The sequence below is a fragment of the Girardinichthys multiradiatus genome, chromosome 6, assembly GCF_021462225.1.
Source record: "Girardinichthys multiradiatus isolate DD_20200921_A chromosome 6, DD_fGirMul_XY1, whole genome shotgun sequence".
NCBI lineage: Eukaryota > Metazoa > Chordata > Actinopteri > Cyprinodontiformes > Goodeidae > Girardinichthys > Girardinichthys multiradiatus.
The window spans coordinates 38556543-38577441 of record NC_061799.1 but is presented as its reverse complement, the minus strand read 5'-3'; the positions used below and the strand labels follow the sequence as shown (position 1 = coordinate 38577441).

Here is a 20899-nt window from a genome sequence, read left to right as displayed (position 1 = left end):
TGGGATGTGTTCTGTACACCATCCTTTAAACACATCAAGTAATAGTATACTGAGTTGTTCTTTTACTGTTCCAAGTATTTCTACATCAACTTATAGTCTCAATAAATAAGGACATGTAAAGTGTATTGTGGGTTCTACATATTTCATGGGTCATCGTTTAAGAAATTAAACCGAGTGAAAGTATTATTTAGAAAATACATTTATTTATTTCAACCATGTCAATATTGTCCTCATCAAGTCAAACTGCAAAGCTGCGTTTTCCTCGGGAGCATAATAAATTATTCTTTTACACCCCCAAAAGGTTTGTAGAGAAATTATTAGAATTAGTAATTCATCACAGCAGCATTGCTCATGTAGCAGGTGAAGCTAATTTTAAAAACGTCTTTGTTATGATTTATTTTTCTATTCCTAAGGCTGTTTATTCCTTATTATAGTTTCATATACTCTCACTAAAACGTAAATGACAACCGGAAACCAATTTTAGCTCCATCAAATGAGGCAGCTGTGTCTCATTGTGGAGGAATTGTCTGATAACAGTCCAGTTCAGGTTACTTTTCCTGTAGCAAAGTAAAATATAGCAACTTATTTTTCAAGTGTTAGGATTTTCTGCCAAATAAAGCATTAGTGAGGGCATTTAAAGTTAGTTTGGGCAGTTTTCAGGCAAACCAAATTTCCATTTCTCCATAGTAAAAACAAAATCTACAACATGTTCTGTGGAATATAGTGTTGTTTATTCATTCTAATTGATGGGCTATTTTAAATATTAAAAACATCAAGTAAAAACAGCCACGTACATATATACACAGCAGCAGAAGCAGGAATTTGGGCACAACTGAGCAGGAGATTGTTGTTTTTTTAGATTATACATGGCTGCAAGTGACAAACCAAAGAAATATATAAGGCAGCAAAACAAAATACAGCCCATTATTCTCCCAGGCTTTCAAGTTACTTTTCCAGAACTTAAAGGATCCTCAACAGTGGAACTTAACAAAAATTTACAGTCCACTTTCTGGAGCTTATAGGATACTTTCAAGAACCTACAGGAAACTTACCAGAAATTTCTATAATTTAAAGGAGGCTTTAAACAACTTTAAATTACATTCCTGGAACTGACCTGTTATTTTTTGGAACTTAGGTATTCCAGAATATACAGATTTCTTGATTGGAATTTATAAATTACTCTTTTGGAATTGACATGTTACCTTTCTGTACTGTACAGATTACCTTTCTGGAACTCAACAGATTATTTTCTGGGATTTACAGGTTATTTATCTGGAACACCCAGGTTACCTTGAAAGAACTCATAGATTACTATCCTGGAATTTACAGGTTACTTCTCCATATTGTCCAGGTTGCATTTCTGAAATTTACAAATTACTTTCTGAAATTTACAGATTACTTTTCAGTACTGCTCAGATTACTTTTATTGAAGTTAGAGATTACTTTCCAGGAATTTACAGGTTTCTTATCCTGGAGTTTATAGAGACCTTTCCTGTTACTCAAAGATTAGTTTCAGGATTTTTCTGATTACTTTTGTGTTTTGCTGTATTACCTCCCTAAAATTTACAAGTTACTGTCTGGAACTCAAAGGTTACTTTATTGAACTTGCAGGTTACGTTTTCTGTTGCATAAAAGTTACTTCCCTGGATCTCAAGTTCAGTAACTTATGGGGTGATTTTCTAAAATATACAGATACATTTCTCAGTAAATTTACATTTACTTTCTGAAAGTAACAGGATACTTTCTGAAAGTAACAGGATACTTTCTGAAACCTACAGGTTACTTTTGTGAAACGTTTTTTAGACGTTATAGGCTAATTTGTTATTTAAAATGGATCAAGCTGCAGTGAATGGTAAATCCTGAGAAAGTAACCTGTACTTTCAGTTTCTGGAAAGAAACCTGGAATTTTCAGAAAGTAACCTTTAGATTCTGGGAAAGTATGGACTGTATGATGTATTGTTACCAAAGCAATAACCTTGTGAAACAGCCACCATATATAACAGATGCTTGGATGTTGACCTTTTTCAAAAAGGTTTCAGATACTCTATTCACCATAATGTGTTGAGTAGAGATAGTAATGTCAATAAATTTGTGCTGTTAAATTGAGCTGCCCTTTGTGTTTATATCAAGGCAGAAAATACACCATTGATGTCCACCTATATTTGTTTTTGTTCAACAAGTGTTCCTAGACAACTTACTAGCACCAAATAAAGGTTTCTAGCCAACAAAAAAAGAGAATGTGTAATTAACTGTGTAAGATTTCAACCCTAACTGATGTACAATAAGTCTTAATCTTTGCATCTAAAAAAGTTGTACTTCTATCTCATCTAAAACTGTGCAGTTGACAGTAAAGCATCTAAGCACTGTACCTATTTTAAATGGTAACAATCAATACACTTAACTTTTCCTGTAAAACCACCATCTGTCTGCCAAAAAAGACAAACTACTGTCTGTGCAACATTCTTTCTGTTCACAACATGGACTGTTGTTAAATCCACCTGAAGCATAGTATTGTCATTTTAACGTAGATATAGGCAAGGGTGATCAGAGCAAATACAACAAAATTAGATATGCACATAGAGTACACTTATAACAAATAAAAGACGAATATTAAAAAATAAACATTTTTATAAGGTAATACAAGATTATGGCATTTACTGTGGGACCTGTGGGTCTACTGAACTACTCATCTGCCTTAGAATAGTCTTTAACACACAACTCTGATGTGGTGGTGACACACTGAAAGTTCTTTGTAAACATTCTCTGTTCTAGGCCTCTGTTTCAGATTGATCGGTGGTGATGCTGCCATTCAACTCTCCCAAAGCTGATTGCTCCTGGATGTCTGTCATCTCCCCGACGGTGAAGATCGGCTCCCCTGCCTTGCTGTCGGCTGCGTTGCCGTCTGGCTGCTTCGTGGCTAGCTCGGCAAGCGTGGGCTCTTCATCCAGCCTGCTGGAAATGGACCAGTAGAGGTGAGCGTCGAGTCTGGCTGCGGCCAAAGCGAGCTCTCGTGCCGAGCAGGAGGGCGTGTTTACCTTTGGTGGGTATAGCGGAAGGTAAGTTAGTTAAAACAAACCATAAACACAGCAAAATCAGTGTGTAAGACTTTACCTTTCAGAAAATGTCACAAAGACGTTAACTTGTCTAAGTCCACCTGGCAACGCACTTGACTCTTAAACAAATGTTTGTTTATTCTTCACTTTGGGTGCTGAATTAATAATAATAACATTTGGTAAAATCACTGCTTAAAAACAATTGATCCAAACATTTTCATCCAGTTATCCAAACTCAGGTTATGACCCAGATGTTCCTCTCCCCAACAAGGGACTCTAAAAGCTAGAAGTGGTCTACAGCCTGTCATCACAGTCTTCTCTGTCCCATGTAAACGTGACGGCGGAGCTTTGTAAAATTGTTTTCGCCAAAATTATTTAAACATTTTAGAGACTGAAATTGTTTAAAGATGTTTTGCTTTTGTATGGGAACCTCAACAACTAGTTGTTTAAAACACTATTCTCTGCTGCATCAAAGTTAAGACATTTAGGGTACACTGTTGGTCGGGTCCAGGGATCGCAAAAGTGAGAAATTTCACACCTTTAGTTGCCCCGGTTTGTTTTCACACTGAGATTTTTAGACCAGACCGAAAGTCATGCAGTTGCAACGGATTGTTTCAGGGGCAGTATTGCTCCAGTATTGTACTGATCCAGAAGAGAAAAAGCACAAAGAAGAAAGCCCATCTCGTCTGGGTTTCTGTTGCTACACTGGTGTTCAAATGTTGCGGTGCGTCTGCACCTCTTCACTACTCCGTGTAGCCCAATGGGACATTTTCAAAACTCTTTTGTCTTTGGATTCATTACATTATTTTTCTTCTTCTTCTTCTACTCAAATGCGCTGCTCTTACCTCACATTGTATGGTATGCTGGGACCGGCACGCATTCACACTGAAAGCGAACCGCTCCAGGGTTCGGATAAATCATGCAGAGATTGTGCGAATGTGCCAGGGTATGGTTCTCTGGTTTATTTCAGGGTGTGGGATGGGTTTCACACCAGTGTGATCCACTCCAGAAACCAGACTCTGGCACAGTACAAAGCATTCCAAAGGTTTGGTGTGAAAGAAAACTTAAGATTTTCATAAACGTTTTATTTAGGTTTTATGATGATATACAATGTATTTTAATATTTTAAACATATTTGAATGTATTATTCAAATTTTTATCTTAAAGAAATTGTGATGCTGAATTGTCTCATGTTGTGGAAGTAAAGGACCTAAACACAGGCAGGAGGTTGGCGGAATCATGCAGAGAAAAGATGTTTATTGAATGCTAAAAAGAAGAACTTACAAATCTAAGTGATAAAAAGACACGCTAAGAACCAAAAACTAAAGGAAACCACAGAACCATTACGAGGTACAGGGGAATCCAATGAGGAGATAGTGGAAGGATTGAATACTGGAGCAAGGAACAGGTGAGGCTGATTAACTGAATGAGCTACAGCTGAGCAGGGAGCCGGACTACAAAAACTAAAGGAAAATAGCCATATTGACACAGAATGAAGACAAAAGGGAAACACGGGGACCACAAAAAACTAGAGCTATTACTGAACTGAGCCAAATAAAGTTATTTACGCAGAACACTGGAATCTGCTGAAAATACAGAACTCCTAGAATGTCCAAAAATATATTTAACATCAAAGGACACCATGCATTTCCACAGATTAAGTAATCCAGTGATATCTCTAATTAGATGGACAGGTATAGCTATAGGTGTGTCGGGAATAATGTTTCCTGACACAGAGAATGTGTTCACAAGGGAGGAACATCATTGCCAAGGAAATGTAATGCTGTTCTGATGGTACCATGGCACCCCATTTACTCTGGGTTCCCTCCTTTTTAATGGTTTCTAGGTGTAAAAAAAATCGGTTCAAGTTCCTACATTTCCCAGCATGCCTTTCAGTTACCCCATGAGCATGAGAATTTACCATTTAGTGTAGGTGCGGACAGGAATACAGTTGAGTTACTCCAGCTTTTATTTATCAGAATTTGTTGGTTTTCAGCTGCATGGAAGAACTGTTAAAGCATTTTTTACCCATAAAATAATGCCAACAAAAAGCTTACATTTAGTCATAAATCTGAAGCAGAGAAATCTGGTTCTTATAAAATAGATCAAAATATAAGTAAACTGATTCAAAAAGGCATCTTATGGGTGAGAGTCAAGAAGTACTTTAAGTTTTAAGTGATCATTAAAAATATTCTGAATTCTAAACATAGCGGTGAGAAAATGTACCTCAAACGTATGATGAAAGGCTCCATAGTCAATGTCAAAGAAGCCCTCTGCCAGCAACATCATGGGGCTGAACCTGTGACCCCACAAGACCTCCTCCGTCAGGTAGGAGCTCCGTGCCTGACACGTCATCCCTGCACACATAAAAAAACGAATGAGGTACTTACGATGGGGGAAAATGGCAAATAAACAGATGTCTTGTTTTTGTGGTTGTGGCAAAGCAGTGGTGTGAATTTGTGAAAGCAGCAGACTATACATTCATGGAAAAAGAAAGCACACCCTCTTTATACCCTGCGATGGACTGGCGACCTGTCCAGGGTGTACCCCGCCTCTCGCCCGTAGACTGCTGGAGATAGGCACCAGCTCCCCGTGACCCAGTATGGAAGAAGCGGTAGAAAATAACTGACTGACCCTCTTTATACTCAAGGGTTTTAAGTATTAGTGCATGATAAAAAAATTATCTGTTTTTTCTGGGTTCTAATATTACTTTAATTGTACCTGAAATATACCAAAACACACCACAGATCCCACACTTATTTATCAAACAAACTGGAGCGACATATGAAAAATTGTCTATATAAAAACTAAGTACACCCCATAATGCTTGTATAACCACCTTTAACGTTTTTTTGTTTTTTGTTTGTTTGATTTATCAGCCTCTCTTGTCATTCTGGAGAAAATGTAACCTACTTTTCTTCATAAATATTGCTTCTTTGCTTACATGACCTTGTTTTAGCCTTATTTTCCCAATCAGACTGATGACATCACATTTGACTCTACAACACTTTGGTACACAGAGGTTTTCATTGTCGGCGAAATGGGTGTGCCTGCAAAATGTGGTGCGCTTGACAGTTGGTTTAAGGTGATTGTGCTGACATGCTGTGTTTTTGGTTTTCTATAAATGTGGCAAAGAGAATTATAGCGAAACATCTCTACTATCCATCTGGCATATTGCTTTCAGAAAGAAGAGGTTTTTTTCTGGTAAACCCTCCAAACAATCATACTCATTAAGTCATTTTCTAATTGTGCTGTTATGAGCTGTAACATTTGACATGACATCTGAGGCTTGTACACTTTGTGTAGATCTTGCAGATTTTTTGCAGAATTAAAAGCACCTCTTGTTATTCAGCATTTATAATTAACTCATCAACTAAACAGTCCAATGATGCTGCTGCTGGCTCTGCAGCTGCAGCATTTCCATTGTATCTGCAAAATGCAGACTGAACTGAGCTTTTCTCAATAGAGCTATTTCCAGCTTCCAGTGTCTAAAGCAGTAGTGACACTTGAATTAACCTCAGACAGAAACATTTTTAATATGCACAGTGAAACATCCCACGTATGCATCAGCTCTGAATATGGCAGACATTTTTTGTAGTTGACCTAAGCATTGCATGGTCTAAATAAAGGGTGAACTTGAAGGAACCTTCATTCCTGAAAAGATTGGCAGCTGTCTGAAATGTTTTTCTCTTATGAATAATAATTTTAACTGTAAAATTAGGGATTTTAAATTGTTTGACAAAAGCTCGTCTAACCCTTCCAAGTATGAAGGGCAGCATTAGCTGCTTCTCTAAGATCATTGCTGATGTCTTTGCATCTTGGCATTGTTTGAACACACCTGTAGACCAACAAACCAAAATCCCTGCAGTTTTATAAGGGTCACATTGAATAGCATCAGTTGATCAGGTGCATTTGGTTAGAAGCACCTGGCTGCTAGTTTTCGTGTTAAATTGTACAAAAGCAGCAATGGTGTACGTAGTTTTTACGTACAATTTTTCCATTTTTCCTTCATATTTGTTTAATAAAGCATAACAGCACTGAATATGTTTTGTACACTCAAGGTTTAATTATTTTTGTCATGTCCTAAAATAAAGTCATTTCTTCTTGCCAAGACTGTAAGACAGAATCTCTGTAAGAAAAGTCTTACCAGAGCAGCTCTGACTGTCAGCTACATCTCTGTAACACAACCCTCTGCCTCAAGGAATCAATATGTGAAGTAGGGAGAGAGGCCACATTTACTACACTGAAACAGACCCTGAATAGTTTTCATAAACCCGAACTGACAGAACAACTGCCCGCCGTGTAAATTAATTTTACATAAATATGTTTTAGGAAATGGAAAATGGGAAGGGAAACAGCTCCTCCAGTCCCCTAAATGTGCAACAAAATATGTAAACAGACTAAATCTGTAAGGGGGCAAAATATAAATTCTCAGCTCTGTAAATGAACGCATTTCTCGTAATAGGGGTGACGGTGTCCTGTAAGCAGTGGGTTGCTGGTTCGAATCCCCGCTCAGTCTTGGTTCGAATCTGTCTCAGTCCTTGATAAAGCAAGCCATTTACCTTAATAACATCTGTTTAGTTTATATTTTCAGAATAAATAGATGTTGTATTCAGATGGGTTTTATTATTTACCCACTATTATAAAACAAACATACTATTTCCTTGTATGTTCCCAATTAATGAATCAGAGTGAAAGCTTTATGTGTAATGTTTTTATGCATCAACAAGGTTTACTTTAGTGAATAATGGTTATTGGTTGTATTTAAATTATTTCTAGCTAAACATTTGTTTGCCCTAAAATAGAAGCTTGAACTGAGATTTATGCCATGATGTCACATAAATCAAGTATGTGTATCATTTATGATGGGCCCCATTACATATATTGCATGTGTACTGAGAATATTGTCACAGTCTTGTTTTGCTCTGATGGCCCCTGATCATCTTGGGATGAATAAAGCTCTATGTAAAATACACAAGGGTTACATTAATCAGCTGAATTAATCAGAAAATTAGTCTAATTCCCAGGGCATGTCAGCCACTCCGCGATTTTAATATGTTGAGTGCATCTTCACCAATGTAGACAGAGCATCTGAATAGTATAGCATGAGATTAGTTAATGTAATTATTAGGTCATTGATAATATTTGAGAAGCATTTATATAATTTCTGTAGCATTGGTGATATGTGCAGTAATATATTGTGTCACTGATTTGCAATGCTCATGCTTTGACATGTCCAAAGAAATGTATCGTTGCCTGACTTAGCTTGAGATCACATTACATATGCTACAGGGTCAGATGCATAGGAAGCTGATCCTGGAATGTTACTTACTTAAAGCTGTGCATTTTTGAACGCAATTGAAATGCAAAGCAGATTAATTTTACTGACCTTAACATTCGAGATTACGGGTACTAGTGAAACAACATGTCTTACCAGTGGCCTCAACCATTCCTTCCAGAATGACCACAATCTCGAAATCCTCCTTCTCCAGCTGAGCCTGCGACATGTCCCAGAAGGGTGAGTGGGCGTCAATTTCATGGGAGATCACCAGAGGAGAAACAAGAAAGAGGCGATCATCGCCTGTCTCAAAGCCCACGCTGATGTCTGTTTGGTCCAAAGGGATGAACTCACCTGCAGGAGACAAGAAAGACACTTTTTCACATCCACACAAGATGCAACAAAATAACCTTTTATTGCAAATAGGCTTTTATTTTGTGGTTTATCATAACTGTAGTGAAGTTAGTGTTAGCTTAAATAAAAATCAGTGCTCTATGTCCTCTCACCCTCTTGAGTCTGCTTGGACTTGATTAGTTTGGCCCTCATGTTGGCCCCCACAATGTGAGAACTTCGAAGGTCTCCCACTCTGAACATCAGGCAGAGCTTGTCGTCTCTCAGAGAAATGACTGCGTGCTTGGAGAACACCAGCGTCTCGGCTCGTTTGTTAGGCTGTGAGATCTTCACAAACATGCAGCCGACCTAGACAGAAAGGAGAGAGGAAGACACAAGCACATTCCGCGGTCAGAACTCTAAACAGCAAAAGAGAAAGCAGAGGAAAAGCAGAGGATTGTTGAAGAATTAAAAGCACCTCTTGTTATTCAGCATTTATAATTAACTCATCAACTAAACAGTCCAATGATGCTGCTGCTGGCTCTGCAGCTGCAGCATTTCCATTGTATCTGCAAAATGCAGACTGAACTGAGCTTTTCTCAATAGAGCTATTTCCAGCTTCCAGTGTCTAAAGCAGTAGTGACACTTGAATTAACCTCAGACAGAAACATTTTTAATATGCACAGTGAAACATCCCACGTGTCCATCAGCTCTGAATATGGCAGACATGCATAAACATGATTTAGCCCTGATGCTGGTGCGTGAACTCATTTTAATCAAGTCAGTGCTTCCAGTATAAAAAATGTTAAGCTTCATTCCTGGTTTTAGAAGAATTTGTCTTCTAACAGCACCAAATCTGTGTCATTTAATGCTATTATCTTTTTCTATAGGTATGATAAAAACTGGCAACTAATACGATATTTGCAGTTAAAACCAGATATTTAAATAAATAGTATAAAAAGACCGCTTTGACTGCACTAAACCTTTTCCTTTTATCGGTCAGTTAGGGATACCAAAATCATTTATTTTTGCTAAATGCCAGAATAATGGGAAATATATATATATATATATATATATATATTACATAGATGCTTACATGCATTTCATTAGTATTTAGTAGCATTGCCTTTAAAGTAATTGACTTGGGTCAATCATTTTGGGTATCCTTTAAGATGTGAATATGTTGAACTGAGATCTGGTGACTGTGAAGATCATTGGAGTAGACTGAACTCATTGTCATGCTAAAGAAACCAGTTTGAGATTATTTAAGCTTTCTAACATGCTGCGTGATCCTGCTGGAAGCACCATCAGAAGATGGGTACATTGTGGTCATGAAGGGATGGTCATAGTCAGCAACAATTCTCAGGTAGGCTGCAATGTTTGAACAATGCTTAGCTGGTGCCAAAAGTGTACCAAAACTACTCCCCACACTATTACACTCCCACCCTCAGCCTGAGGTTTTAAAGCAGGATGGATCCATGCTTTCATGTTTAGACCAACATCTGACCACACCGTCTAAGTGTTGCAGCTGAAATCTAGACTCATCAGACGAGGCAGCATTTTTCCAGTCTGTTACCGTCCAGTTTTGGCAAGCTTGTGTGAACTGTAACCTCAGTTTTCTGTATTTAGCTTATACGAGTGACACCTTGTATGGTCTTCTGCTGCTGGAGCCCATCTGCTCCAAGGTTCAACATGTCGTGCGGTCAGAGACGGTATTCTGCATACCTTTGCCATAACAAGTGGTCGTTTGAGCTACTGTTGGCATTCTGTCATCTTGACCCAGTCTGTTCATTCTTCTCTGACATCAACAAGGCTCCGTCACATAACTGCTGCTGCATGTTTATTTGTATCTATTTCCAGTCTCTATAAACCTGAGGGATGGTTGTGCACGAAAATCCTTGTAGATCAGCACTTTTCGTAATACTCAGACAAGCCCTTCTGGCAGCAGCGGCCACACCACGTTCAAAGTCACTTGTATCTTCTTGCTATCCCATTCTGATGCTCGGTTTGAACTTCACGTCCTGTTGTCTTTAGCTTGTCTAGACGCCTAAGTGGACTGATTTCCTGCCATATGATTGGTTTGTTGTACAGATACACTAAAAAATGTATGTCGTATTTTGTTTGTCTGTAGCAGGTTTTACTCGCATTTAAAGCATGTTAAGAAACAAATTATTTTTATTTTGTTCTGTTTCATAATAGAATAGTTTTTAAAGATGATTTGGATACTTTTTGTGTTGTACCTGAATAAATCATATGACTGTATAACATAATACTGTATATTTCACAGTTTTCCCCCAGCGTCCCTGCTCACCATGAATGCATTAACCATCGATCCTAGTATGGCCTGCAGCAGCAGCAGCATGGTGCCCACTGGACACTGATCGGTGATGACACGGTGTCCGTAGCCAATCGTGGTCTCTGTCTCGATGGAGAAGAGGAAGGCTGATATGAAACCATTGACATTGTTCACACATGGCGTCCACGACTCATCCTCCAGATGGTCTAGATCCCCCCTTTGGGAGGGAAAGGAGGAGAATGTGTGAGAAATGGCAGGGTGGGGGGAGGTGACAAAGTGGGTGTCAGAAGAAACAGCAAGAACAGTTTTTTTATTTTATTTTTAGAGCGTATGTGCAGAAGTAGAAACATGGCAATTCAGCTCTCCTTTTTACTGGACAGAATAAATCCTGCTCAGATTTATGCTTGGACATTAACCTGAGGTGTATGGCGTCATTTTTTCCCCACTCTGCAAAAAATCTAATACCTTTTTCATCAAATCCTCCCACTAAATCATTGACATAATTATCTCCCCCCTCCCCCACGTAGATGTCTGCAGAGCTACATTTCAAAAACACACTACACAGGTTAATGTCGCTCATTACCACTGTTCCAGCAGGAGAGACAGAGCCAATAAATGGAAGTGGTGTGAGGCGCTTTATATAATCTTTGACTTTTATTGAACCATGCCGATGACCAAAGAATTGAGGCATCACAGAAAGTGCTCTGGCAACACTTAAGGGTGGTGTGGAGCAGATATAAAAGGTCATAATTTTTCTAGCAGACCATGTTAGCTAATTAGTTCCAACAGACACATCTGGAAAAGAGAAAGCCTGTCATGATAAAATACGCAGTAACATTTATATTCGCATGGTCATCTGTTTTTTTTTTTTTAAGCTTAGATGTATCTCAAGGCGAAGTTGTCTCAAATGTGATGGCACCTTTTGATGATTAAATTAATAGTTTGACATTTGGAATACATGAACGTTAATCGTATTGCTAAAAGCTTCGCAAAAAGATTGATGCCACTATTTTACCAGTCAGCAAAATAAGCTACTGTGTCAAGAGTAAAGAAAACAGCTCACTGGATAGGGTATTAATAAAGATTCCATCATCCATCCCTAAACCTCACACAGCAACATTTTTTGTCTAAATGAGGTTAATTGTTAAGCTTAAGTGTATAAGCTCTGGTGTCAATACATCAACTATAATGAGATGCATTTTTACTAAATTTGAAGATTAAGGAAATAATGACCTAAAATGGGAATGTGTTTGATGTCTGATGCAGGTATCATAAGCTAAGGATTTACAAATAAACATTAAATATTATTGAACTTTAATGTATTCAGGATTCCTTGTATCTGATGCTTTTGTGCAGCTAAAAACAAAATGTTCTGTTTGGCTCCCTTTACATCGCATGAGGAAATTTGGTAAACCTCATTTCAGCAAGGAGGTAGCCCCGATGCTGCTGCTCTTATTAATCACCAGAGAAAATGTGGTACCCGCTGAATTTTCCTCTCATCCTACCAAAATGCTACTACCACAGGTATCCTGTCTGCACAAGGATGTGTCCTCAAAATCTACAAAATGTTTCAATGTATTCTGGAGGTTTCTGCACCTCCGCTATCATTTAAAGCCTTGTTGTGGAGGAGGGAATAGCGTTAACATTTTTATCATCCTATCCTATCAACAGCATTACATATGCAGGTGAATACGTTTTCTGTACATAAAACATAAGCATGTATACATACCTGTGCATATCTCCAAATGCACATTCCAAACTATTCTGAAATCCTTTGATAAACCCTATGGCCCATTGCTTGTGCTTTTCCCTTCTATTCGCCTTTTACTCTCCTCATTGGTAAATCAAATACTGGTAAATCTTGCTTTTAAACTGAACGCTGAGAAAGTCAGAACTCCCTTCTGTCTCCTAGCAACTAGCACACCCAAGTCATTGTGCAATTTGGAGATGTGAGTGCTTCTTCTCAGTGAGAAGCCTTATTCCAGCAGAGAGCTCAGGTCTCCTAGAAATGGTGGTGTAATGTTGACATGGTGGGCCTTGAATGGCGGCTGCAAGAGCTTGGTGGACCTGGGTTACATTCTTTTCGTTAAAGTCCAAATGGCGTACAGATGCATTCCCCATTGCAGCTGCTTTACAGCTTTACAGTTAACTAAGCTGGAGAGCTCTCACCTCGGTCTGAGTGTGATGAGGTGTTATCCTTAGTCCTGCTTTAAATTATTTCATTACCAAAACACACGGGTGTGTGGGTGACATGTAACAAATAAGCTACTGAGGTACCCCAGACCACCTCCAGGACCCTGACCTGGAGGTGGTCTGGGGTCCCTATGGAAGTTTTATGCATCCTAAGAAGGATGTGTCCTTTCATGCTCCATCGCTGTGAATAATAGAAAGTCAACTGTATTCCTGATGTCATGTCCTGGTTGACTTTTAACATTTATTGTGGTCTTAAGGGGTGTGACGCCTGCTGGTTGGTATCTTCTAAGTTTTTCACCTGATTTAGATGTGAACATTTAGAAATAAATGTTGATTTTCAAACCTCTAAGTGATATATTGTTTATTTAAGGAGCATGCCCACAAGATTTCAGCGTGCAGCAAATCGCAGAAACCGGTTCTCCTGTTGCATTTGCTTCAGAAGTGAAAGCATGTAGTAAAACTAGCCAGATTATCTAGTTAGCTAGAGTATCAGACTTTTTGTATTCTTTTGATTTAACTATTTAGGGCAAAGAAAGTAAAATATAAATTATTCTTCAACATTTCAAATCCCAGCTATAGAGAGTATTTCCACTATGAGTGATTTCTAGTAAAACAATTAAGTTCTTAAGAAGGTATTTAAAAACAGTTTATTTTACATGTCAAAACATGTCAAATTTAGAGTTGAGACTGCCTTATTTTTGTTCTGACAATCAGGAACAATATTTATATAATGGTTACATTAACGCTCAGCTTGGACTCCTGCTTTACTTGCACACTGATCATCTGCACTGTTGTATTGCTCTTGCATCTTATACTGCTCTATATTTACTCTCACTCACTTAAAATTGTGCACATATATTTATATTATATTGTAGATATGTTTATACTTTTTAATTTGTATTGTATTGCACTGACTACGCCAAAACAAATTCCTTGTATGTCCAAAAACATACTTGGCAATAAAGCTTTTCTGATTCTGATTCTGATTCTGATTTAATACATTAAGCTCTGTGTATTTTTCCTTCATTCTGTGTAAGAGCTGCTCTGTTATGATCTCTTTCTAGTCTTTTTTTTGTGTTTTTGTGTGCAAAATCTTCACCCTGAAGATCGCATCATCTGCTAATAAACCTTACCTACAGTAGGCAATGAGGTACCAGATGGCACCAAAGAAGAGCCACGTGACAGCATAGGCCATGACAAAGACGAAGAGTGAGCATCGCCAGTTGAGGTCCACCAGCGTGGTGAAGATGTCAGTCAGGTAGCGATACGTCTCCCGCATGTTGCCGTGCTGCACATTGCAACGGCCGTTCTTCTCGACGTAGCGCTGCCTCTTACGCCGAGCCCGGGCTGATGGAAGAGACAGAACACAAACACTCACTCAGAGAATATTAACCTCAAGAATTGGGTCCCTACACTCGTGCAAAAGTGCTTTTTGTGACTTTGTTTTAAGATTTGTGACAATTCTCCTTGCTGATTTTGAGCATTAACCCATTAGCACCAAACAGACACGTTCACAAACATTTAGCAAATACAATGCAAAGGCTCTATCTCTAAAGTTATGAATGCATTTGAAGCTACAACTAGGACTTTCCTCAGAAGATAAGACTAGGGAGATGAATGAAGACGATAAATGAAAACAGGTGGCAGGGGACAATCCTGCTCAAAGTGAGAAGAACATGAAAACAGACAGGTGAGGAGTGGAGAGCCGATGAAGTGTGGCAGGACAACATCATCAAACACAGAGATCAAAAGCTCCAATAAAGAGTTGTTAACACACGATAAAAAAACACAAGATGATGATCAAATGTCTAAGACTTGTATTGCATCAAATATTACTGTTACACACATGACTGTCTTCTACAGGTGGGCTTACAGAATAAAAAGTATGGAAGACATAATACAACAAAATGCATTTTTGATTTAATGTTCCCTGGACCCACAATAACAAGGTACAACGATGTGAACGATACCAACAAGCAGATGCAGCGTCTTAAATCAATCCATTATTCTGTGCAAACTGGAGTACAGAAAACTTTCCAAAGAGGAGAATGCACCTTAAAACACTGTGTTGCAACTTGCTTTGAAAATACAGCTTTCAATTACAAAAAAGTCTTGAGAAAGGACCAGCAGAATTCCTCAGACTGACCAATTTCTGGTTCTGATTCATACATCAACCTTGGAGCTTCTTAGAGCATTAAACCAAGCCTGTAACCAGCTGCTACATCCATACAGAGGCATGTTGTCAGCTTTATGAGAAGAAAATATTATCCAGAGAATATTATATATAAGGTATATACAGTATATATCCAACAAGACATTATTTAGCCATTCATCTGAGGGGGCGTAGTGGGTGACGTTTTGTTTGTCGGACATCCACAAGAGGTTTAAATTAGAGAACTGATTAAAGAAACTGTGTACAAATCTTGATTCATCTCCCAAGAACTTTATATTGTGCTTCCAAGCAGACTTTCTAGTGCTATATTAAGGTGGGCTTAGCCAACAGCTTCACAGGCTTTGCAAATAGGTTTGTTTGGTTTTTGGCAGATTTCTTTCACTCATTTTCAGCCTACTTCCTTCCACTTCTCTCTGATCTATTCTAATCAGGCGTAACATTATGACCCACATGGGCACCCTGTCTGGTCTTCAGCAATGAGGGCCCACCTGAAACAGGGTAAGATGCACTAGCTATCAGAAGCAGCGATTTACACTAGCACGTCTGTTGAATTGGACTACATGAGCCATGCTTTCCTCTTAATGTGCTTCAGTGAACCTTGGCCAAACCTATTTATTTTATTTTATTTAACCGGGTAAAAAAACTGATTGAGAATAACACTTTTTTTTTTTAGGAGGGACCTGACAAGACAGCAGATCTAATATGTGTTGATATTACCACTTCACTACTGTTCCTTTTTTTTATTATAGATACTGACCATTGCAGTTCAGTTTAAGTCACCCCCAGAACTGCAGTTTTGGGGATGCTCTGATCAGTCATCTAGCCATCACAATTTGGCCCTTGTCAGACTCAAATTGCTATGCTTACCCATTGTCCCCTATTCTAACACATCAACTTTAGAGACAAAATGTCCCCTTGCTTCCTAACCTAACATATCCCACCTACTAACATGTGCCACTTCACTTTTCAGTGGTCATTATGTTATGCCGCATCAGTATGTCTGTATATAATTTAGGCTTTGAAAACAGCGAACTCAAGGAATGAACGATTGCAGACAACCTAGTACATAACATTTTAACTGAATCTTTAGGCACCTTGATACCAGCTGCCTGGCCTGAAGACACAACTTCTGTCCACAGATGACACCGTTTGTTAGATAGAAAATAGCATTTTAACACCAACAAAGTGATTTCAAAAGACATATTAGCTGAAACTTCGCATACTAAAGATGGTCTTCCGTCAGGTCTTTTGTTTATCATTTTAATTATTCATTTTAATTCTGTGTAATTATTGGTGTTCGGTAATTCGGTAAGTACAGTACTCTGAATTGTCTTGCTAATGAAATGTGCTATATAAATAAACTTGCCTTGCTTTGCTGGATTTATTACTATTTCTTACTGTTCATCTGTTAAAGATATTTAATGTCTTGTTCTGCAACTTCCCATTTCCCTCATAGTTCTACCACACACAACACAATATGCTGTCATGGTTAGATACAAGAACTAGTATCATGGTTAGATACAAGGACTAAGTAAAAAAGCAGCAAAAGTCCAAAGAAAATGTCTGGCTCCTTGCAGGCTAAGCATAATGAAACCAGAGGTTGCTGCAGTAAAATCTTGCATATTTGTTCCAGTTCTTTAACTGACAGCATTCTTAGGTTTAGACTTTTTCTTTCTTTAACAAAGATGTGCAGTAAAGACTGGGGGCAAAAGATGTGTAGATGTTTCAAGGTCACTGAGGGGTGAAGACGTGCTGCATTGCCCAAATTAGAGATTTGCTAACACTGCAACTGAGATACAGAGAGGAGGAGGAGGTGCAGAGGAGAAAGAAAGATAGAAGAGTCAAAAACAATGTATTTGAACCAGAAAGACTGATTACTAGTCCTGAGATGAGATAATATAATTTAAAGACATTATTTCGTTAGAAAAACAAGTCTGACGTTTTAAAATGAAGGGCAACAGAAGACATATGACCACACTCACCCCATCCGAATCGCCCCCTTTCTTTTTCAGTCCCCTGGATTTTCTTAATGTGCTGATTGGCATTGGCCTCCCGCTCTGCGAGCTTGGACTGGAACGACCTTTTGACCTTGGCCGGGGGTGAAGTGGAAGCTGTAGTCTGTGTGGTAACGACATGGCCCAGCTCCTCCGATACGTTAAAGACCCCAGTGGATGTGGTGGCCTTCGTTCCTGCCTCAGGTTCCTCCACCTCGCCCTTCTCCTCCACAGGGAGCGCCAGGGAGTCGGGACGGGAAGGGAAGACGGAGTTCTCCAGAGCCATGGTCTATACGTGTGTGTGTGTGTGTGTGTGTGGTTGGGTGTGTAGCGTATTAGGCTGTTGCTGATATCCTCCTTATGTCAGACTGTGTCCAGCTGCTATTGATTGGACCATTTGTTTGCTTGACTGAAGCCTGAAATGAAGGAAGAGAACACAATGGTCAAATGAATTCATGCTTGATTCACTCCTCTCACTGAGAAATGATCTGCTTAAAGGAACATTTGGATTTTTATTTCCTGTTTTCCACAATATCATAAAGATCTATCAAGTTCCCATAAACAGAACTTGCTCACTTTAAGTTGTTTAGCAAAAGTATTCATATCAGTTCATCTTAATCACATTTTGTCATATTGCAACCACAGACTTGAATGTATGTTTTTGGGGTTTTATGTGATAGCACATAATTGTGAGTCTTTTGCAGCAGCCTCTAACAGGTTTTCTCCCAGGTTTGTCCTGTATTAAGCTCCAGCCATCTTCCAATTAACTCTGCTCAGCCTTCTGTCTCTGTTTCTTCTCCACATCATCATGCTGCCACCACCATGTTGATGATGTGTTCTGACAAGATCAACATCTTCCAGGTGTTTGCTTTTTTTTTTCCTACATGGCTTGTGGCAATGCAAATAGGATTTCATTTGGCTTTCTTTTAACAACATTTCTTTTTTTTTACCGCTCTTAAAGAAACTGATAGTTGTCCTCTCAACACACTCCCCCACCTGAGCTCTGGATCTCATCAGGTCCTCCAGAGTTACCACGGGCCTCCTGGCTGCCTCTCTGATTAACCGTCCTGTCAGTTTAGGTGGACAGCCATGTCTAGGTAGGTTTGCAGCTCGGTCATACTCTATCCACTTTTGTATGACTGGTTAAACAGTTCCCTGTGAGATGTTCAAAACTTGAGATATTGTTTTATAAACCAGTTAAAACTTTTCTGCATCTTTCTCCCTGACCTGTCTGGTGTGTTCTTTGGTGTTCATGATGCTGATTATTCTCTAATGTTCTCTGAGCCCTTCACAGAGCAGACCCATTAATACTGAGATTAAAATACACACATACCAGTACTATTTACTGACTAGGTGACTTGTTAAAGCAACTGGATATAATTTAGGGGTATCAAAGTAAATGAGGCTGAATGCAAATTTATTATATAAATTAAGATACAAAAATTGAAAAGCATTTTACAATTATGCACTACTTTGTGTATTTTCCCACATATATTGCCAAAATAAATATGTTTAGGTTTGTGGTTGTATTGACACAATATGTGAAAAGGTTCAAAGCATGAATTCTTTTTCAACTATTTTATAATTAAACACATTTTTTAAAACAAGTAAGATATGGAAACTAAAGTTAAAACAACAAATACAGTCATTTAATACACATGTTCCGAAAAAATCTGTTCTCTGCTTTGAGAGACAACTCAAACCAGAAGCGCAGCTGTGCATATTCATTGGAGGCTCTTTAATTAAGCCAGTTTCACAAAAAACGCCATGGACTAAGTGTGTGTGTTTGCATGTGTGTGTGTGGCCTTTGCAGGGAGTGTGAGTATGTTGTGTAAGTGGACTCATGGTGCTATTTTAAATGTGTTGGATTTCTACCCTTTGCCTGCTGAGATTTCTTACATAAATCCAAAAGATGAGTTAAATATGCACAGCGAGGCATGGTGTTCCCTGAAATATTTGCACGGGAAAATGGAGTCCAGGTCCTCTCCAGCAGACCTGGATGTTGTGCCTCCATTTAGGCAACTGGTCGCAGGAGAGAGATGGAGAGTGGGAATCAAGATGACGCACTATACTGCTGATGAGTGGATCAGAAATAGCCGCTGTTACAGAGTCCATGTGAGTCAGCCAGGATAAAACCAAAAGCTTTTGGATTAATGTCAGAAACATCCTACCTGCTCAGCGTCGCAACTTCTGACCTGGATCGAGTTGATCGTTTTATCATGAGGAAAAGGAAGATCTGCTCCATGGTCGAGACGGTATTGGCAACATTGACACGATAACACCCATGTCTGGTCTGTGGTTATAATAACAGCGAGGCACGATCAGTCCGCTCCTGTTCGGGTTTTTTTTTTTTTTTTTTTTCCAGGAAAACAAGAAGCCCCTCGACTCGGTCACGCACTTGATTAAAATCCCATTGCTAGGCCACAGAATGATCAAGTTGAAAGGGACAACACGAGCACCTTAAGTTGAATATTTACGCAGATGCGTCTGTGGAGCATGGTGTGAAATGGTGGCGTCGGGATAACCCGGTAGCTTCATGATCTGTGCGGCTCTGATGGAGTCGGTCAGGTGTGGAGCCTCTGAACGGCGGAGGATGCTGTCATCAGCCCAGCCCCTGTCAACCCTGCCTTAGTCAGACGCCTCTCATTACCACAACACAGAGGGACGGTCCTCCTCCTCTTCCACCTCCTGCTGGCTGCTAGATGCTCGGCGTCTGCAGAGTTCACAGAGGAGAATGATGCATTTAAAAAATGTAATCGTGTCGTATTTTTCTTTGATTCAGTCTGTATTTGGTATTGTATTTTATCATTTGGTCTGAGTGAAGGAAATCTATTAGTGTTTTTTAAAGATTTGTTTCTTTAACATTAAAAAAAACAGCGTCGATTCTTATAAAGCAAGAAAGAACTGCCACGTGTACCTCTTGGATCTTCAATAATATCAGTGACTTTAAATAAAGCTTGAAAGTCACGACCTGCTATTGTGATGGGAATTACTTTTCTGTGATTCGAACCACTTGGCTCAGTTATTTTATACAATTTCTTGTCCCTGTATTTGATCCACATTGTGACATTTCTTTAATAATTACCTGCACATGGATCTGTAGAACAACAACAAAAGATGCATGTGTGGGAACTTTCAAGGTACTTCGCTTCCTCCCCCAGTCCAAAAACAGAGAATAAAGCAGCACTGCCCTTCCTCCGCCTGCTCCTCCATGCTACCTTTTAGGTGGCTGAAGGAAGGCTCCTATAATTCTACACTCTTTCTATGTGTAAATAAACTGAAATTGAATTGAACTGAGCAGCAACAATTGAAATGCATGAATTTTGGAGTTAGACCCTGAATAATGCACTCAAAACACTTCGATACAAGTGTGATGGACACATAAGTGGCATCTATAAGCTTTATATTGCAACATTGCTATAAGGGGGTTGTTATTGTATTTGTGGTAAAACCATCATCTGGAAGAAGTTTTTGTGATAAAAAATAGTCTTAAAAGTGCAGATCTTTATTATAAGAATATGAGGCCCATTATTACATTCTGTGCTAGAAAACACAGCAACATTAAACAAATAAAACGTTTAA

General features: G+C 38.9%; 1 protein-coding gene across 1 annotated transcript; it reads right to left on the bottom strand.

Annotated features, from left to right (window-relative positions):
- Positions 1–709: 709 nt before the first annotated feature.
- Positions 710–20859, bottom strand: kcnj9 (potassium inwardly rectifying channel subfamily J member 9). Its single transcript, XM_047367617.1, has 8 exons — positions 19489–20859; positions 17306–17733; positions 14284–14497; positions 10973–11174; positions 8838–9030; positions 8488–8685; positions 5280–5410; positions 710–3035 (listed from the first exon to the last, which is right to left on the bottom strand). Exons 2-8 carry the CDS (start codon positions 17601–17603, stop codon positions 2769–2771), a joined length of 1503 nt encoding a protein of 500 aa, XP_047223573.1. The 5' UTR covers positions 17604–17733; positions 19489–20859; the 3' UTR covers positions 710–2768.
- Positions 20860–20899: the final 40 nt, after the last annotated feature.